Raw genomic sequence first — 20,604 nt, 5'->3', positions numbered from 1 at the left:
ATTAGTCTAAGAAAATCAGTCATCTGCACTATCACACTAAAAATAAATCAGCTATAAGCAAAGCACTATCCTTCACATTCATATCAGGCTCCCCGCCGTCAGGTTACTTACATGGTGATGTTAAGTAGGTGATATGGAAGCCCTGGTCAGTAACCTGGTTGTCAGAATGAAAATGAACTCTGGCAAAGGGACCTGTGCTCTGGAGTGGTGGGGCAGACAGCGTGGTGCAGAACTTCCCGAGAATAGGATCCTGACTCAAAGGACCATCTCGAATCTAAAACAACCACCAAAAAAAATGAATCATTAAGCTCTAATGGACAAATTGTAACAAACCGAGTGATTTTGTACATTGATTCAGAAAACCCATCGTTTAGAAGTAATGGCTCCGGGAGGTTTTCCATTCTCACAGGTGTCTACCACAAGCCGGGGGCTCAGTAAAGGGTAGTTCCCTTCTCCCGCCATCCCTGATGCCTTATCTTCTGTCTGAATTCCAGTTCAGAGGCTGGACATATACTTTGAATTTTTCTCACAATGTTACTGATCTCAATGTTTTCTCTCCTAGGCTTTCTTCCCAGCTATTTTTTAAAAATTGTGAGTTGCTAGTTATCTAAAAGAAGAAAATGAATATATACAAAGAAAGTATATTCCTTCTTCTAATATATTCCTTAGAAGAAGGAATGCTAGCCACACCGACGGATTCACAGCTTGCTTTGGGGAGGACCAGAGGTGAAAGGAAGTGAAGTCAGATTAGCAACAACGGAAGGAGGGATGAATGAAATTTAAAAGACACAACGTTAATAGTAATCAAGTGCCACAACGATAATGATGTGACCTTAGAAATCAAATCCTTTTTTAACTGTTGGTTTTTAACCTACGAAATAATCATGTTAACTTCTCTGTAATTGTGTCATAATTGCAAACTGGGTATCACATAGAACACCAAGGCAGCAAAGGACTGAATAGTATTTTAATGTGGCCAATTTTGTCCATTCAAATCACTTTTACCATTGTCACAAAGTTATAAGGCAGCATTACTCTCTTTAACTCATTCCTTGAAATATTAGAGCTTACTGAGAAATGAGAGGCCTTTAAATATTGTCAGAGTGATTGATACTTTCTATTATGAACATCTGAATTAATCTGCAGAATTGAAAAGATAATTTTAATTTGATAAAATGTATTGAAAGTTAATTTCAAGAAAGTTCACTTTAATGTCAACATTCAAAAGGTTATCTGCACAAAATTTTCCAGGGAGAGGGTGCTCTTCCAGGCAGCCATTCCCAGAGGTGCCAAGTCCATTACAGCGGCCACATTACGGAGACTTTAACCTGTGGAGACCCCTGTTTGACACTCCCGCCCTTCCATCCTCATGAATAATTCCACAGAATCATACTCTTCTCTAATGGACTTGGAAAAGCATATTGACTCCTGTCACTACTGCAAAGGGCACTGAGGTTGATGGTGATAAGACAGAAACAACATAAGAACTCAATCTTCTCAATGATCTCTCAGCTTACAATGTGGAGCGCATATTTTTATATGCCTATATGCCTATGGTATTAGACTATAACAGACTCTTCTTTTCCCACATTTTAATTGTTTATTAATGGTAAGCAGGCGGGACACAAGCTGACTCCACTCTTCCCAATGACAATGTCTCGATACATTCCAGCAAGGCTCCTGGTTTATCAATTCCTTTCAACACAACCACTACTGTTTTTCTTCATGGAACACTAAGGTCATTTCGTAAAATACCTTAGCAGTTGACCACACACAACTGGAGATTTAAATCTGCATTGGAGAAGATAGCCATTACAGAGGGATTATTTCAGTAATTATGCGATTCCCTGTGCACTGAGCTTCCAGGGAATAAAGCAAGATCCAAATGGAACTCAGAAGAAGTAACAATCTGGCACAATGAAGAAAAAGGACTGAGTAAGACTTAGACATTAGCTGCCTGTTGAAGAATACATCCAATTTTTACTAATACATTGTGGCCATCCCTGGGCGTCACCACACCATAGTTCCCTGAGTTCTAATCATATCATAATACGTTCTATCTAAATGCAATTGTTTACCTCGAGATAATCTTTGCTGCAGTTGTTATGGTGCTCCAGACTCAAGGTCCCAAAAGTAAACGTTATCAGAAGGCCAGGGCTGGTTATGACTTTCCAGACACAGTCTCTCCCTGGGGGGTAGTTTCCTGGGTACCCCGGAGACTTAATAGACCCATAAGTACCAGTCAGTATACCTCCACATTCTAAAAGAAGAAAGAACAGTAACTTTACATTTTGTGCAAGCTACAAGTCCCATGGAATTATCATAGCCCTTGCTGTGAGAAGAACCGCTTCACTTAAATAACTGTCGTTTTAAACAAGGCTTTCAGTTTTCTTGTTTGATAAAGCTATAAACATTAATAAATAAATCACCTATGCACTGAGCTTTACACTTATCAGCTATCATATGATTATATGATTTAAAATGCAGTGCTAATGGGATGATAGATTCACTTTTTAAACTTTGAGGGACAGTCATTCTGTACATTAATTTTTTAAAGATTTTATTTATTTATTCTTAAAGAGGAGAAAGAGAGGGAGAGAAACATCGATGTGTGAGAGAAACACCAAGCGACCAGCTGCTCCTTGCGTGCCCCCAGCTGGGCACCTGACCCGCAACATAAGTATATGCGCTGACCAGGAATCGAACCCATGTGGGTTTGATTCAGTTTGTGGGATGACTCCTAATCCGCTGAGGCATACCAGTCGGGGCTGTACATTAATTCTTCAAAAATGCTACAAATTCTGTCAGTCCCTATGTCTTCCTACAAACCCGATCAACTTTCATTTGAGGTTTCTTAACACTGATACAGTTAAAACTTCCATTTTACGGGGGGAGAAATTCAACTGTCTCTGGCCGCTGAGCCACTGCCCCATGGACGGAGCGAGTGCAGGCCTGGGCGGGGCTTTCTGACACGGACTCCGCCACCGCCTCCACTGCACCCCACCGGCCCTGCGGAGCTGCTTATCAATGACTAGAGAATCTCTTCTTTATTAATACCCACACTTACTTAACAGAAAACCAGTGGCGGCTTATTAGAAGTGCCACTGCAAAATCAAAAAATAAAAACACTAAATAAAAATCTAGACAGCCATAAATATAAATTAGAAAATAATTAAATACTATGACATTTCAAATATACAAGATAGGAGATTTACATGGTTATGCAGGTTATTTAGACAAAATTTTTGCTGCCAACGCAAAAAGTGAAACAAATTAGATACATGATTCTCACTGTTTATGATGAGAAACCATCTCAGTTGCTCAGAAGAAGAGAGTTTTTCAAAACTTAGTACTTAAAAAATTACCATATGGTTAAAAAATAGATAGCACCATAAGTAAAGTAACATGGTAATGGCAAAGTGGGAAAAATGCAATATACACTACAAAGAATTAAATTCCTAACCTATGAAGAGCTTTTTAAAAAATAGGGATATAAACCAAGTTCACTGAAAAACTTCAAATAGCCTTTAAAATACATATGAAAAGATGTTCAACCTGATTTATAATAAGGATACAAATATAAAAGTAAATCTTAGAAAAATAATGTCATTTAACAATAATATAAAATATCAAATATCTGGATAAAAGTAACGAGAGATGTGGAATAAGTAAACACCAACATCATAAACCACTGCTAAGGTAAATTAATAGAGACCTAAATCCATCCATACAGAGATCATCCAAGTTCATGGATTGATAGAGTGAAAATTTTTAACAAGTCATTTCTTTTCAAGTTGATTCTGGACACAGTGCGTTGCTAACAACATCCCAGCAGACTGTGCAGGAAATCGACAAGTTGATTCTAACATTTATACGGAAATGTCAAGGACCTAGCATGTTTTAAAAGAACAAGTTAGAGAATTCATACAGCCAGACTTCAAGTTTCATTAATGAAGCCAATGTGGCACGAGGATGGATAAATAGACCAACAGAAAAAAAATGGGAAATTTGAGAAACAGTTCCACAGATTTATTTATAAACAAATTGGAGTTTTGATGCACTGTTTTTTCTATTTTTATATGTTTAAAAATCACATAGTAAAAAAAAAAGTTTTAAATAGACCACAAAAAACAAATTATCAGATAGTCATTAAGATAAGAAATACTAAGGGAAGGAGTGGTCAGTGTCCTAGGTAACACCCCTGCAGTAAATTACTTGTTGAGATTATAAAAATGCTATTGGGGTCCTGGCTGCTGTGGCTCAGTGGACTGAGTGCCAGGCTGTGAACCAAACGGTCACAGGTTTGAATCCCAGTCTAGGGCACATGCCTGGGCTGTGGGCCAGGCCCCTGAGAGGGAGTGCATTGGAAGCAACCACACATTAATGTTTCTCTCCCTCTCTTTCTCCCTCCCTTCCTCTCTCTAAAAATAAATAAAAAAATTTTAAAAAAGAAGAACATTTTAAAAAATGCTGTTGGATAATTTCATAAGAGACCCATTAAAACTCATGTCTTTTAATCCCTTCAATTTCATCCACATTTTATTATTTCTGAACACAAAGTCAAATATATATTCACTGTAGATTGATATAAAGACATTATATAACACTGGATCTTCAAACATCTAATGTATCTAAAAGTTAAATATTGATCAAGAAATTTAATAACCTCAAGATATTGCTTCCTTTTTCTCCATGTTTATACCTACCTGGTTGCTGTGTTTCCCATCTTATTGTAAAGCCTCTCTCGCTTCTTAAATGTTCAGAATAGAAATGGAAATAGAGAGCATTGTCACTGCTGAGGAGTTCATGGGGGGGGCTGGAGCCACAGAATCTTCCAAGCTGATATGCTGCAGAGGAATCTCCATCATGAATCTGAAGAAACTCATGTGGACAATTGCTCACTGATTCCAACTGGAAAAAAGTGAAAGTGATACGCAGCACCTAAAAGTATAAAGGTCACAAGAGATTATTTTTCAAGTGGGTGTTAATTCTAAAGCATGTCTCCCACTAATTAGGAAGCATTTATAGTGAGTCACTTTTAAAAGATATATCTAAAACTTCCTAAGTATTCACACATACATATGAGGATTCTATTGGTTAAATGACTTATGCTAAAAATTACTTGGACTTATCTTCAGCTAATACCAACATATATCAAAATGTGAGAGGTACGATTCCATCTATTTTTCCCTCCAAATACATAACCAATTACGCAAAAATCTTAATGTTAATTAAATAGATTTTACAGCTATATTGAGGTAAAATCAATACACCAAGAGCAGCACATATTTAATGTGTAAAATTTCATGAGTTTGGACATACATGGACACCTGTGAAACCATCACAACAATCAATGTGATGGATATATCCACCGCTCCTCCTTTCCTTCTCTCTCTCTCTCTCCGTGTCTTTCAATTTTTATAGTAAGAACATAATCTACTCTCTTGACAAATTTTGCAGTGCAGAATACTGTGTTATTAACTATAGACACTATGCTGTTCAGCAGATCTCTAAGATGTCATTCGTTCCAGCATAACTGAAATTTTAAATTCCAATGGGTTAATGACATAGATTTGCCTAGATTTCTTTTTTTTAAGGTTTTATTTACTTTTTACAGAAAGGGGAAGGGAAGGAGAAAGAGAGGGAGAGAAACATCAATGTGTGGTTTCCTCTTACGTCCTCCCCATGGGGGAGGGAAACAATGGACTTAACAGTTAAATTTAATGGACTTAATAGTCCATTAATCAATTAAATTTAACTGATTAATATTATCATTCACAAGAATTAATTTCTTGATCGCCTGAATAACATGTAGCCCACACCAGATATTCATCACTGACCCCAGAGATACTGATTGCTTGGGGACCTCTGAATCTTTCACCCAGATTACTGATGCTCAGCACAGACTGACAACCTCAAGTATAGACTGAGTAGGCTGGTGGAGGCATGTGTAAAGTCTGCTGTCTTTGGTGTTGCATATCATAAGAGATAAGCAATGAAAGCAGAGAATGGGCAAAAGTACTGCAGAGTTCTGAGCATATAAGTAGGAGAAAATAAACACAAAAGTGTGTTTATAAGTTAAAATGTTAGAATACACAGAAAAATACAGTACTATAGTTAATTACATGTAAAAGATCTTGTACTGACTTCATTTAGATCAAAGAACCAAAAGAAGGCTGTTCAATTTAATTTTCATTATGATATAAAACCACAACAGCATTAGTCTAGTGAAAAAGGATGAATAGTCAGAATAGTTTCGAAATTCGTAATAGGGTATTTTTAATATCTGTTACCCAACATTACATCATGTTTGCCCTTGAAGTATTTTTAATAAAAATAAAACAAATGTTCATGAATTCAGCTATCCTGATTTCTACATAATTTTCACTATAATATGTAAATTGTGTTTGGGGATAGAAATATATAGAATCACAATAATAAAGAAAGACGGCATAAATTTTCTTTAAAAATATCAAAAATTTTCACAAAATTTTTTGAAGGAAAGTTGTTTTCAATGTCAGGAAATAGAATTCATGAAAACTAAATGGAAGGAAGGAAATTCACATAACATAATCACTGGGAAATTGATTTTGGAGCTTATTCTATTGTGGGTTACTGACTCCAAAGAGTTCTCCTTCCTCAACAGAAGAAAAATGTTTCCTGACCTTGTACAATGACCTCTGCAATATTGCGGGAAAAAGTTAACAGTATTTCAAGGGAAAATCATATCTGTTCAGAAGTACAACATTATTACAATGAGCCTAAGAGCTAGCTGAAAAATAAATATTTGGGGAAGTTGAATAATAAATATTGGGGATAAAAGCATTATAAACCTCAGGTTCAGATCTTAATTTGGAGATTGTACAGCAGTTCAGGTTCAGAATCACTGATGTTGAATGGTCCAAGTTCAAGTGACCACGTGCCACTTACAAACCACATAACGTCTGGATGAAGTTCTCCACTGTCCTTGGCTCTACTTCCTTATATGTAAACTGACAATATATAGATAATTCCTATCTTTGAGGGTTATTACAGTTAAAAATACAATGATATAATCTGTGGAACAATTAGCATAGGACTTTGGCACAGGCAGTGGCTCAGAGAAGACACTGATAAGAAAATCTTCTTAATAGCAGTTCCCATTTTTGCACAATAACCAACATCATGGGGTGATCATCTTCAAACACTACTGTCTCAGTAAGAACACGTCTCTGCAAATCACTGGCTTGCAGTTGAGCCACCGATGTAGAGAATCATCCACACTGGACAAAGCAAGAACTTCAGAAACAAATGACTGAAATCCGATTAGTCCAATTATCAGCTTAGGAGTGTTTTTTTAAAAAATCAGTACACTTCTTTTAATTTCCATTCTCATCTATAAAATGAGGATACTATTCCTTATTTCAAAGAGTTACCATATGATTAGAGAAAGGCACTTAAGTTGCCTAGCCCAAAGGCTGACATTTAGTAAATCCTCAAAAAATGAAGAATTATCACTATGTATTTTGTGTACTACCTGTATATTACAGAGGCATATCTACAAATGAAACCTACACTGGGCAGGAGACACTATATTTACCTTTCTCTCTTCAGTTCGAACTACCCAGAAGCAGTTAATGTCATGAACATAACCAACATCGGGGCTCTTGTAGCTGAAGCTTCCGATCACCCCTGAGAGGGACCCTCCACAGACTGCAAAGGAAAAGAAGATGAAGTGTGCTTTCCAGACTGCGTAGAGGAAGAGGCAGGCGAGGCAGCTCTAACCCTGCTGAGAAAATACCTAGACAAGTCTGAGTAATTAACATTCGATACAAAGCCCTGCCATTCTTTCTTCTCCCCCGTCCCCTTTTTCCTTGGACATCTGCCCAAATCCTGCCTCTTATTCAAAGTCCTCTTTGTGTCTCCTCATCTCTGCCATGAACTCCTGGCCTCTTCCTGTTCTTTCTCTCTACCTCTGCAATACTTGGCCCCACACCATTTTGTTCTCATCTTTAGTTCTTGTCTCTTCTCTACATTTTTTGTATTAGTCTTGTCTCCTCCACTGGAACATAAGCAGCTAATATGTGGAGACAGTATGTTATGCTTTCTTATTTCCCCGCAGGGTCTACCACAGTCCTAAACACACAGTGAATTCTCAGTCAGTGTGCTGACTCGGAATCAGGAACAGTAATGAGGAGTGGAGAAGTTAAGAGGCTTTGTGGTAGAAACTGAATGTGACACACTCCTGAGGGACAGATCTTTTTGGAGAGGTTTGGAGGGAGAAATATTTGGAATAAAAAAACAAGGCAGAAACAGTCATGACAGCACATGGGGTCAGGTAGTAAGGAAAGATGTCTGGGTTAAAAGAAAGTATGTTTAAAGAACTAATGAAAAGTAAAGTAAGGGGGACAGACGAGGCCTGGTTATAGAAGATGACTGAAAACAGTCCCGACCTTTATTTCATGGGCAACGGGGAGAGCAGTGTATTCTAAAGCAGAGGAGTAACATGACTAAGTGGAATATTGTCATGAAAATTAAATGGCTGTTCTAGAGAAAACTCAAACTTAGAAAACTACAATACCTTAGCATATTTTGTTTTCAGAACGGACATAATGAAAACAGCAATTTTTTCCTTTGAGGTAAAGGTACCTCTGGCTTAAATTGAGATATACATTGATCTCATGAATTCTATACAATTTTTGCAAGAAATAGTTCTAAGCATTTAAGCAACTAGACAAGAAAGTAGGTTCAGCTGAGAATTCTGCAGTACAGCACATTAAATGTTGATAAGTCTAAGCTGTGAGCAACTGTGGTAGAAGAAATGCTGAGCATACCTTGCTGGGGAATCTGACAGAGAAATCCAGTCCAGAAACGTGTGCATTCACAACTGAAAGCATTAACGCCATCGACACACGTTCCCCCATTCAAACACGGGTTGCTCAGACACTCGTTGATGTTTTCTGTGCAATTGATACCAGCCCAACCTGAGTCACACTTACAAAGATAACCGGATACTGTTTCCTAAGGAAAGAAAAAATGTAATGTCATAAAACAACTGGATAGACAATAAATTCCAATCTGCCCAAATAGTAAAGGAAAGTGATGGTACAGGATATACGCAGCAGGTGCTGAGCCACAATCAGCTTCCAGTAGCCTAACCTGTATTAATTCATTTAACTGGTGATGGCTAAATACTGAAGTACAAGTTGGAGCTTTGTTTTACTACTTTGTAAATCATTGAGAGAAAAAAATTAACTCAATAGTTTTTCCTGGGCACTAAAGTTATTATCTGCCTTTCATCTGAAAGTTATTGATGGTTCCTTATCTTAAGCTCAATCATTACCTTAAAATTAGGAAATCATAAAAATGTATTGCATAGATGTGAATCTAAAAGTATTCTCAAATACTCTATCTCCTCAGAAAGAATAAAGGACTCACGATGCATTGTCCATTTAAACAGGGGCGACTCAGGCAACTATTACTGAGTTGCACACATCCATTGGGGCCAAAGCCATTTCCAGTATATCCCGGGAGGCACGTACAGAGAGGTAAGGAACCTGTTCAGAAACAACAGTGGAAGTGTAAATACAAGGACTCCTTGATTCAAACCCAGTGACGTAACTCAGGGTTTCTTGTCTAGACAAGAAATGCTCAAAGTCTCTAGTGGCGGGTAAGACAAGGTATAAGGAGAATGTACTAGAATCTTTATTTTTCCATTTTTATCTTAAAAATAAGAAAGGCATAGCATGCCTTTGACATTTTACATACAAATTGACACTGGCCCATATGCCATGGTCCTGAGTTGCACACGCATGTGAGATACACCAAGGAAAAGAGGAGTCTCTCATCACAGAAGGGTTGACAACAGAAAAGAGGATTAGTATGATGGTTCCATCTGCTGCAAACACTGTGCACCTATTAACTAACTTAATCCTTTCAAGCAGGTACTTCATTATCGTCACTTACAGATGCAGACAAAGATAGAAGATGGTGGAGCAGAGGGAAAAATGAAAATCCCAGTAGTCTTTTTCCCGAATTCATGCTCTTAACTACTATAGTATGTTGTTAATCATTTAGTAAACATTTAAATAATCACAGGTGTATGTCCACATATATATTCTTCTATGTATATACATATAGGTATATAAAACGTGTTACTAAAAATGAAAGTGGTATCTTGAAATAGCAAAATATATGATACATTATTCAATAAATGGAGTTGGGAGAAGCCACCCATTTGGACAAAAATAACAAGCTAGATCTCTATTTGATGTTATGGATAAAAGTAAATCCTAAAAAGATAAAAGACCTTAATGTATAAAATAAAACAAAAAATATATAAAAGAACATGTATTAATACTTGAATATTTTTAAAGGGTTTGTTTGGTAGGGAAGGCCTAATTAAAGGCAGAAAATAGTTACCTTTTTGAAGGCATAAAATGTTTAACTTCTAAACAGAAAATACCACCACAAAATGAAAAAATAAAAACAACATGCCAGGAAAAATAGATGTGAAATATAAAACAGATAAGTTCATAATAAAATTTTACAAATCAATAAGAAAGCAAATGAGCAAAGACATGAACAAATAGAAAAAAATTGTCAGTAATCAAAAATCTTAATTATGATTTAGTCAAAATTCTGCCTATAAAATTGACTACAATAAAAAATAACAATAGTATTCATTATAGTTAAGGGTGAAGTAAATGTATATTTTCATATACTATTGTGAGTATATAAATTGATACATTTCTGAGAGAAAGCTTAGTGATATACATTTTAAAAATTATAGGAGCTGAAGCTTCTTTTACACAGCATTGCAGGCACTGTTGCTTATCTCCCTAAACTCCATATTTTCCTCCCTTATTCTTTATTTTAATTGGGGGGTATGGGCACCTGAAATAAAGACTACATATCCCAGTCTCCCTTGCAGCCAGAGTTAGCCACCAGGCTCAGTCCTGGCCAATGGCATAGAAGTAAAAGTATCCTTAAAGGAAGTGGACATGTCCATTTTCCTCTTCTCCTTCCTGCTTGCTGAAATACAGTTATGAACTTAGCCGACTAATTATCTTGGAAAGTAATCGCTAAATTAGAATAGATCATAAATGAGCAGTCTGTTGCATTTTTTAAAATCCCAATATATAGATTTATAACATGGATTAATTTTTTATTTGAAGATCAAAATGAAAATTTTGAGGATAGAGGAATTTGGTTTTAAAAAGATGATTTGTGGATCAGAGACTTCCGCCAAGATGGAGGCATAGGTGGAGAAGCTGTGCTATCTCTCACAACCAAGTTTAGAGACAACTAAATATTAGCAACAGAAAACACAGCCAGAACACAGAAAATTGAACTTTTCAGAAGTCTGATAACAACAAATTCTTCAGCCTGACCGGTAAGAGGGGTGAAACCAGCAGCTGTCAGAGCAGGGTTGCACAGAAAAACTCGGTCAGATGGACTCGGGCGCATGGAACCCAGGCACAGGGTTGGACCTAGTAAGCGACTCAGCAAGCGACCGACCGCGGGGAAACAGCGAGGGAGCAGGGCTGCGGGTTGACTGTGGTCACACTTTCATGCATAGATAGACAAGCGAGGGAGTGGGCGGTGAGACTACGAGACTGAGCAGGCCCCACAGCGAGCGGCAGCAGAGGGTACCGCCATTTCCCTGCTTTGATCCCGCCTCCACATACAGCGTCATAACCCAGTGACCTGAGTGGCCCCGCCCTGGTGAACCACCTAAGGCTCTGCTCCTCACCCAGCAGCAAGAAACAGCAGAGGGGTCGCCATTTCCCTGCTCTGACCACGCCCCCACATATAGCGTCACAACCCAGTGACCTGAGAGTCCAAGGCTCCTCTACTCATACTTAAGGGGTGAGAACAGACCAAAAATAGCTCAGGAAGATCTCAAAGCCCCAGAGCCTACAAATCTAAGCAATGAAGAAATAGCAAAACTCTCAAATGCACAGTTTAAAACACTGGTGATCAGGATGCTCACAGAACTGGTTGATTATAGCCACAAATTAGACAAACATATGAAGGCGAAACTAATTGAAATGAATGGAATTGCATAGGAAACCAATAAGGATGAAAAGGAAACTGGGACTCAGATCAATGGAGTGGACCAGAAGAAAGCAAATAATGGCCAAACAGAAAAGAGTGAAGAAGCAAGAATTCAAAAAAATGAGGAGAGTCTTAGGAACCTCCAGGACATCTTTAAATGCTCCAACATCCGAATTATAGGGGTATCAGAAGGGGGAAAGCCACAGCCACCAGTGGAAAACTTATTTGAACAAATAATAAAGGATAACTTCCCCAATCTGGCAAAGGAAATAGACTTCCAGGAAATCCAGGAAGCCCAGAGAGTCCCAAAGAAGTTGGACCCAAGAAGGAACACACCAAGGCACATCATCATTACATTAGCCAAGATTAAAATGAAGGAGAGAATCCTAGAAGCAGCAAGAGCTAAGGGGACAGTCACCTACAAAGGAGTTCCTATCAGACTGTCAGCTGATTTCTCAAAAGAGACCTTACAGGCAAGAAGGGGCTGGAAAGAAGTATTCCAAGTCATGAAATCCAAAGACCTACAACCAAGATTGCTCTATCCAGCAAAACTTTCATTTAGAATGGAAGGACAGATAAGGTGCTTCTCAGATAAGATCAAATTCAAGGAGTTCATCATCACCAAGCCCTTATTATATGAAATGTTAAAGGGACTTATCTAAGAAAAAGAAGTTAAAAAAACATGAACAGTGAAAGGACAGCAAACTCACAGTTATTAACAACCACACCTAAAACAAAAGCAAACTGAAAGGACAGCTAGATCAGGAGTGGAAACATAGAAATGAAGATCTCAAAGAGGGTTAGCAACAGGGGAGTGGGAGGAGGAGAAGGGGAGAGAAGGTACAGAAAATAAGTAGCATAGACAATAGATAGAAAATTGATGGGGGGGCAAGAATAGCATGGGAAATATAGAATCTAAAGAACTTGAGACACATGGTCATAAACTAAAGGGGGGGGTAATGGTGGGGACGAGAGGGTAGGGTGGAGGGGAATGAAGGGGGGGAATAGAACAACTGTAATGGCATAATCAATAAAAAATAAAAAAAAACACTGGTGATCAAGATGCTCACAGAACCGGTTAATTTTAGTCACAAATTAGAGGAACGAATGAAGGCTATACTAAGTGAAATGAAGGGAAATGCACAGGAAACCAATAGTGATGGAAAGGAAACTGGGACTCAAATCAAAGGAGTGGACCAGAAGGAAGAAAAAATGACCAAACAGAAAAGAATGAAGGAACAAGAATTCAAAAAAAAAAATGAGGAGAGGCTTAAGAACCTCCAGGACATCTTTAAATGTTCCAACATGTGAATTATAGGGGTGCCAGAAGGGGAAGAGGAACAGCCAAAAGTGGAAAACTTATTTGAACAAATAATAAAGGAGAATTTCCCCAATCTGGCAAAGGAAATAGACTTCCAGGAAATCCAGGAAGCCCAGAGAGTCCCAAAGAAGTTGGACCCGAGAAGGAACACACCAAGGCACATCATAATTATATTAGCCAAGATTAAAATGAAGGAGAGAATCCTAGAAGCAGCAAGAGCTAAGGGGACAGTCACCTACAAAGGAGTTCCCATCAGACTGTCAGCCAATTTCTCAAAAGAGACCTTACAGGCAAGAAGGGGCTGGAAAGAAGTATTCCAAGTCATGAAATCCAAAAACCTACATCCAAGATTGCTTTATCCAGCAAAGCTTTCATTTAGAATTGGAGGGCAGATAAAGTGCTTCTCAGATAAGATCAAATTCAAGGAGTTCATCATCACCAAGCCCTTATTATATGAAATGTTAAAGGGGCTTATCTAAGAAAAAGAAGATAAAAAATATGAACTATGAAAGGACAGCCAACTCACAGTTATTAACAACCATACCTACAACAAAAGCAAACTAAGTGGACAGCTAGATCAGGAGCGGAACCATAGAAATGGAGATCATGTGGAGGGTTAGCAACAGGGGAGTGGGAGAAGGAGAAGGGGGGAGAAGGTACAGAAAATAAGTAGCATAGAAAATGGTAGGTAGAAAATAGATGGGGGGAGGGCAAGAATAGTATGGGAAATATAGAATCTAAAGAACTTGAGACATGTGGTCATAAACTAAAGGGGGGGAATGGTGGAGGTGGGGGTGTAGGGGAAAGAAGGGAGAAATAGAACAACTGTCATGGCATAATCAATAAAATATATTTAAAAAATAAATAAAATAAAAATAAACAGTAAAAAAATAAATAAATAAAATAAAAATAAAAAGCTGATTTGTTTTCTAAGATTATATTAAAATGCCCCAAAGCAGAGTGAGCGAGGGGCCATTACCTAGAACAGAGGAGCACGATGCGTGCGGGTGGCAGCCGCCGTTGTTGACGGAGCAGAGGTCTATGAGGGTGCACACTCTTCCGTCGCCCTGGTACCCTGATCGCGGGGAGAATGGGGCGTGGCAAAGGGTGTTAAGGTCGTTGAAGAGGAAGAATCCCAACCCCAATCCAAGAATCAAGTATCATGAACCAGACCCACCAGAGACCCTCTACCATCCAATAGAAAATGTAAATTTAAAGTGTCATACACAAAATTCCATAATTAAGAAAAACAACAAGAATTAGGAACCTGATTTCAGAAACAATGTTATTGGTTGTTTCTAATTACAAAATAAAAATAAAAGGTGTATGAAACTACTTGTAGATTTAGAAAGTGCCGAGAGTAAAAATGTAGACATTTTTACATTACAGTGACTTGATGATCTTAAAGCTAAATTACTGTAGAAGTCCAAAGTACTGCTGTTTTGTGTTAATGAAACATACAGTGTTTCAGTTAATCCTTTTGAACTCCTTGAACTTCCTGGAGAGTAACTCAATTTAGATTAGAGAACAGCAGTAAAGAGTTATTTCCAGAAGAGAAAGAAAACTAACACATATCACATGCCTACTATGGTGCCTGTTATTTAGTCAACTTTACATGTAAAACACTTCATGTATACATTATACTAATAAATTATTTGTGGGGGCAATGGAGCTGTAGGTCTGTGATTCACAGAAAATATTTCAAATTCTACATTATCTGGGTAGGCTATTTCACAATTTTTAAATTTGTTGTCTTCCTTGGATATTCAACTTTTTTTATTTCTTTCTCATAATACAGTTATACTAATGTGCCCAGAATCCATAAGTTAAATAAAAGTTTCCTAACTATTCAGTTTCTCTCCTTAGACAGAAGTCATATTAAAATAGAAGAAAAGGTTCTGTTTTCAAAAGTATGGTTTCCCTGTGATGGAACTGCCTGTATCTGGCGTCGTACCTGGTGGACAGGCCTGACAGTGGTAAGACCCAGGTGTATTCACACACTGAACAGGTGGGGCCACCGAACAGCCTCCATTATTGAGCTCACATTCATCGAGATCTTGGCAAACATACCCATTTCCTTGCCAGCCTAGAAACATAAAGACTTGAAAAGTTAGCTCTATGGATGAGTCAACAAAGAAGAAAAGCAAATAGTCAAAAACATATTTTAAAAACTGGCTTAATTAAATAAAAGGAACTATAGATTAAAATGAGATATACTCTACTTATCAGATTGGCAAAGAAAATGTTTTAATTTTTTATTGTTCAGTTACAATTGTCCGTTTTCCTCGTTACTCTCCCCTGCCCTTCCCACTGCCCCTCTCCCACCGTCAGTCGTCCCCCACAGTGTCCTTGTCCAGGCACCCCCTGACTCGACCCTTTTAAACTTTTAGAATCATATTCTGGCAAAGAGGTGCGCAGATGGGATACTTCTTTTATATGCTGTTAGTCAGAAGTCAAAACTTGTATGGAAAGAGATCTAGTGGTATTCATTGAATTTCTTGAAATACATACCTTTTGACTCCCAGTTCCACTGTGTAAAACTTACTCCACAGTGATAAAACTGCGGTATATAGAAATATAGGCAAGCAGATGTCCGCTGCACTGTTTCATGGGGAAGAAACTCCCCGTGGTCAAGACGGGCACAGCTGATTACATTATGAGTTATCTACACCCCTGAATGCACGAACTGTGTTTAATAACATGCACACACGCATAGAAATAATGAGTGAAAGTACAGAATTTTAGGATAATATGCAGACTGTGATTGAGTGCAATTTGGGGGAAGATTTCTTTTATTTTTGACTTGCATGTGTGTCTGTGTTTTTGTTTGAGTGAAGGGGCGAGAACAAATTGCTAACACTGGTCTCTTGAAAAGGAGACCGGAGGTGAAAACAGGGAAGATCCCATCGCTTCAAACATTTCTGTTTTACTCAATTGTTACAAGTCTCATTACTCATAATTTAAATAATCAAAACTATAGGAATGTTTCAAATATTTCACATGAATGCATTAAACCAAAAGCCACTAAATAAAGCACTGGGGGCAGGGGGTCCTCGGTAAATCAGAACTGCAGGGTCTGACGCTGCAAGGTTCAGATCCAGAGTCAGGCAGATCTGATTTGAACGCTGGCTGCTTATAAGCTGTGTGATCTTGGGAAGTCTCAAGTTCTTACATTTTACAGTGGGGATAATACTAATTGCTACCATTCTTGTTTTGGGTGTAGTTGCAAGAATTAAAAATTGCTTAGCACAGTGCCTTAATGACATTTCCATAAAAGAATAGCTGCTATTATATTCCTTTTGTGCTCCACTTTCTAAGAACACCCAAGGAGCGCAGACAAGCCCTGTAAGCCCTCTGAGTTCCAGTTAATTATTACCAGTGCACCCAGCTCAGAGTCGGTAGACAACAAATATGCATTAAATGGGTGAAAGTGATCCCATATAGGAAGGGATGAAACTTGGACTCCAACCCAGGCAGTCTGAGAGTCCAGAGTCCATGTTTTTCGGGACTCTGCCTTGGACCTCCCCTGCAGACTCCGTCCCTGTGTGTCTGGTGGAGCTGGACATCCCTATTTACAGCAAGGCCATGGGATCTTCTATGACACACCCAGATAAGAACTAGTGAACTCCACTGGGGACATTAAGAAGCAAATAATTTGCCCAAGTTAACAGATATCTGGCTAGTACAAAGAGTGGACTAGAGCACATGTCTTTTTATCTCAAGTGTAGCCGGTTTTGTGATGGCAACACAAAACATTTGACCTCACAAACTACGGCTAACCCTGCACTCAGTGCCTGACTCTAGCCCAGCCTGGGCAAACCTCCCATTTCTGTTGTTGAATTGTTAAAGCCGGAAGATAGTCTGGGGTGGGAGTTAGTGAAAGATGACATGAGACTGGATTGGAACACCTCCGAAGAACCATCTTCTTATCCTTCAGCGCTGGAAGGGAATTGGTCCTGGCACCTTGCCTGGCTGGAGGGCAGAATGGGCACGGTGACTCTGCCTGGGCGGGGATGTGCTCACATACCTGTGGGACAGGCCCCGCAGTAGAAGGAGCCTGGCGTGTTGAAACACTGCACCAGTGCTGAGCAAGGCGCCGGCCAGAGGCTGCATTCGTCTCTGTCCAGCGTGCAGGCCGAGCTGTTCGGCGGGGATGTCCAGCCAGCATCGCAGATGCAGCTGTACTTGGGCTGACAAAATGTGAATAAGGACAATCAGGGAAATGAGCAAGAAAACCTTTGAAAATCTCTCCAAGCCCCGGAGTGTTTACCCCTCACGTTCATTTCCATAAGGCCAATTGAGCGGCTTCTCCTTTCCTCCCGTATGATTAAGCATTTAGACCAGACTGTGCAAAAAGAGAAACATCTTTACTTCAGAGTAAGGGAAACCTATCATTTGCCTCAAAGATGCCGGGGAAAGAGCAACAACAATCAAGGACTGTAAGTCAATATAATTAAAGTCAATCAACTCAGCCCTCTGTGTTTTTAGAGGGAAAAACACCCATGTAGGCACAGACTTTGGAAAATCAATTCTGTTTGTTTCCTTTTTGCAAGTCTCTCCTTCCCCCCAATCTGCCATCATTGGAAAGGAACCATTTTCCATCATGTAAGTAGGGAAAAAAAGAACTAAAAACAAAGACCTGAAGGTTCATGCAAGCCACAGGACCTGGGCAACCTTGAGGGTCAGGAGTCAAGGTTGTGAGGACCCAGAGAGCAGGGCACGCAGGGAAGTGGGTTCACAGAGTCTGCAGCAGCCGCAGGGGCCAGAAAAATATCCAGGCTCCTTAAAACTGCACGGTGCTGACAAGAGTGGCCCTTTTATGTTCCCATGTCTTGTCACTGCTAAAACCCACAACGCCAAGAGACAGTCCTGTCTCACAGAGAGACGCGTGAAAGCATCACAACAAATGTTCGCAAATTTACATAATGAAGTCTTAACTTCTGGGTTCACCTTTCTGTTTATGGACAACTCTCATCCCCTGCCTCACCAGCACCCTGCTTAAGGCAGGAAGTAACTTCCTCTCTGCAGCCTCACAGGACCGTGCTGTGTACCATCACCCAGGATGACAAATGACCCGGACTCCCTCCATGAAGTCACGGCGTGGAAAGAACCCACCTCTCCAGGGTGCACACGGACCAGATCCTCGCAGATGCCATGGACACAGAGGGCCTTGGAGCCGCCCTCGCAGTCGTTGTAGGTGGAGGCACACTGGGGGCCGTGTGTCTCAGGTGAGCAGAGGCACCTGTTGGTTACACGAGAGCACAATGTCAGGGCTCGTGTCACAGTGAGCGCCTCTCCTTAGCATCAATGAAAAAATAATTCCAGTTGCCAGTCAATGATGTTCACAGGGAATCGTAAATCAGCAAACCATATATACCAGCTGAAGTCTTGAAAGAAAATTTCTCTGCGTCAAGCAGTGCATTTAGGAAATGTGTCACCCTCTCAAATCCAGTGTGAGAGGGACATGACTCACTATCGGGGCGATGCTGCCACCATAAATTTCTCTGATATCATATCATCACACTTTTCAAAGGTCAGACATCAATAAACTGATAGTTTGTTCCAGATGGCCAAGGGAGAGATCAACGAGTCCATTCATCATTTGTCCAGCTGGACCAGCTGGTACTCACAGGTGACCTTGACTGAACTGATACATTCCTGAATGCTCTTTAGGACTGTACAACCCAACAAGCAATGTAATACCCACATTTATGATAATTATTATTATATTGCAATGGGCAACACTTCTACCCATGAGATGTAGTTAACATTTCTTCCAGAGTCACATTTTAACTCATGAAGTGTAATTATTACCTAATACCTAAGCTGGTGGTGGGTGCTTTGTTACAAGAAGATTTCAGTTAACAATAATGAAATAGGCAAAATTGTTTTTTCTTTAAGCTTTGTATAATTCTTAAAATTGTTGAATGAGCATTATACCTGCACTGCACCTTCAGAGGGGATGTGGAGGGTGTGAGCATGGCACCTGGGGGAGCTGGAGTTGCTGAGCCCAATCTTAGTTATACATAATTCAGTATGGTGGATAGAGAGGAAGCTGGCCCAGGGTCAGTGCCTGCCTGACTTAGACAGTGTTGACCTCATGGAAAAAACTGACTACTGGGGCTAAGGGACCAGAGACAAGGAATGGAAAGGACCTGATGAACATGCACCATGAATTCATCTCTGAGGGCTCTGGAAAAGGGGCCACTCTACGAGGTAAAGACGCTCTTTTAACAACATGCATTGATGCAGAAGCAGTTCAGCTGATGTCCACAGATGACACAAATTTGTGACTGGCAGTGCGGGAGGTGAGGGTTTGGCCATTTGAGAGGCATCGAGAGCCACACTCTGGGCACAGAACTTGGTGCGCCCGTGGAGAACCCCAGAAACAGCTGCTGGGGTGGTGCCTTTGAGGGGGTGCCATGGGGGGTATGGGAAGAAGATATCAGTGAAAGCTGCCAGAGGTGGAAAGTAAGAATAGGGTGAGTACCATTCAGGCACTCACATGAAGCATTGCCAGACCTCACGAATAAACTTACAGGATGCCCAGTTAAATTTTAATTTCAGATAAATGAATACTTTTTGGGTATGTATAGGTCCCATGCAATTTGCAGCACCAATATGTGATTGTGTAAAAGTTGTTCCAATAAGAAATCACATTTCTGAGCATCCCGGGGTTGCCCTTCTCATTAACATAAGGTCATAGTTTAATAGCAATAGATGATTAAACTTAAAAAGATTCAATTATTCATTCCTTACCGAAAGTTATTTATCTTCCTTTCCTCTCTCTTCCCACACTCTCCCTCTCATACTCTTATCCCTTTCCTCTCTCCCATCCTTAGAAAGACTATTCTTTCAGAGAAGTTAATCAGGTTCTTAGAGATTATAGAGCTTCAGACAAGCATATATACATATTTCCAGGTGGCTCCCCTCCTAAAAGTCGTTTTATCACCACCTCCACCTGCCAAAAAGTTTTTAAACCTTTAGTACAAACATTTACTAGCTTTCTGAGTCTATCAGATGTGAGAGATCTGAGGATTCTGGCCTCATGGGACATGGCTGCCCAGGTTTAAATCTTGATGGTGCCTGTTAACTGCTCATCTCAGCAATGCAATCACTCTCACCGTCTGCTTCTTGTAACTTAGCAGTGCCAGTCTATAAACACTGTTTTCATCTTGGGATCTGCAGGCATTTCCCTGTAGCAAGTGCTTAGGAAATTGTGTGCATCTTATCCCTGAGTGCTT

At 39.6% G+C, this 20,604-nt stretch overlaps 1 protein-coding gene across 1 annotated transcript in view; it reads right to left on the bottom strand.

The window, feature by feature from the left end:
* CUBN (cubilin) overlaps positions 1–20,604 on the bottom strand; it is a 263,178-nt gene that overhangs the window by 232,901 nt on the left and 9,673 nt on the right. The window contains exons 7-16 of the mRNA XM_053665793.1: positions 18,476–18,602; positions 17,388–17,550; positions 15,315–15,446; positions 14,340–14,435; positions 9,418–9,536; positions 8,814–9,000; positions 7,580–7,692; positions 4,707–4,941; positions 2,079–2,260; positions 112–274 (exon numbers count right to left, since the gene is read on the bottom strand). Coding sequence (XP_053521768.1) covers positions 112–274; positions 2,079–2,260; positions 4,707–4,941; positions 7,580–7,692; positions 8,814–9,000; positions 9,418–9,536; positions 14,340–14,435; positions 15,315–15,446; positions 17,388–17,550; positions 18,476–18,602 — 1,517 coding nt within the window. The remainder of the gene's footprint in view (positions 1–111; positions 275–2,078; positions 2,261–4,706; positions 4,942–7,579; positions 7,693–8,813; positions 9,001–9,417; positions 9,537–14,339; positions 14,436–15,314; positions 15,447–17,387; positions 17,551–18,475; positions 18,603–20,604) is intronic.

This window comes from Artibeus jamaicensis, unplaced genomic scaffold (genome assembly GCF_021234435.1).
Source record: "Artibeus jamaicensis isolate MK-2021 breed Jamaican fruit bat unplaced genomic scaffold, CSHL_Jam_final contig_426, whole genome shotgun sequence".
In the NCBI taxonomy this organism is placed as follows: domain Eukaryota; kingdom Metazoa; phylum Chordata; class Mammalia; order Chiroptera; family Phyllostomidae; genus Artibeus; species Artibeus jamaicensis.
This window is presented reverse-complemented; position numbering and strand designations above follow the sequence as displayed.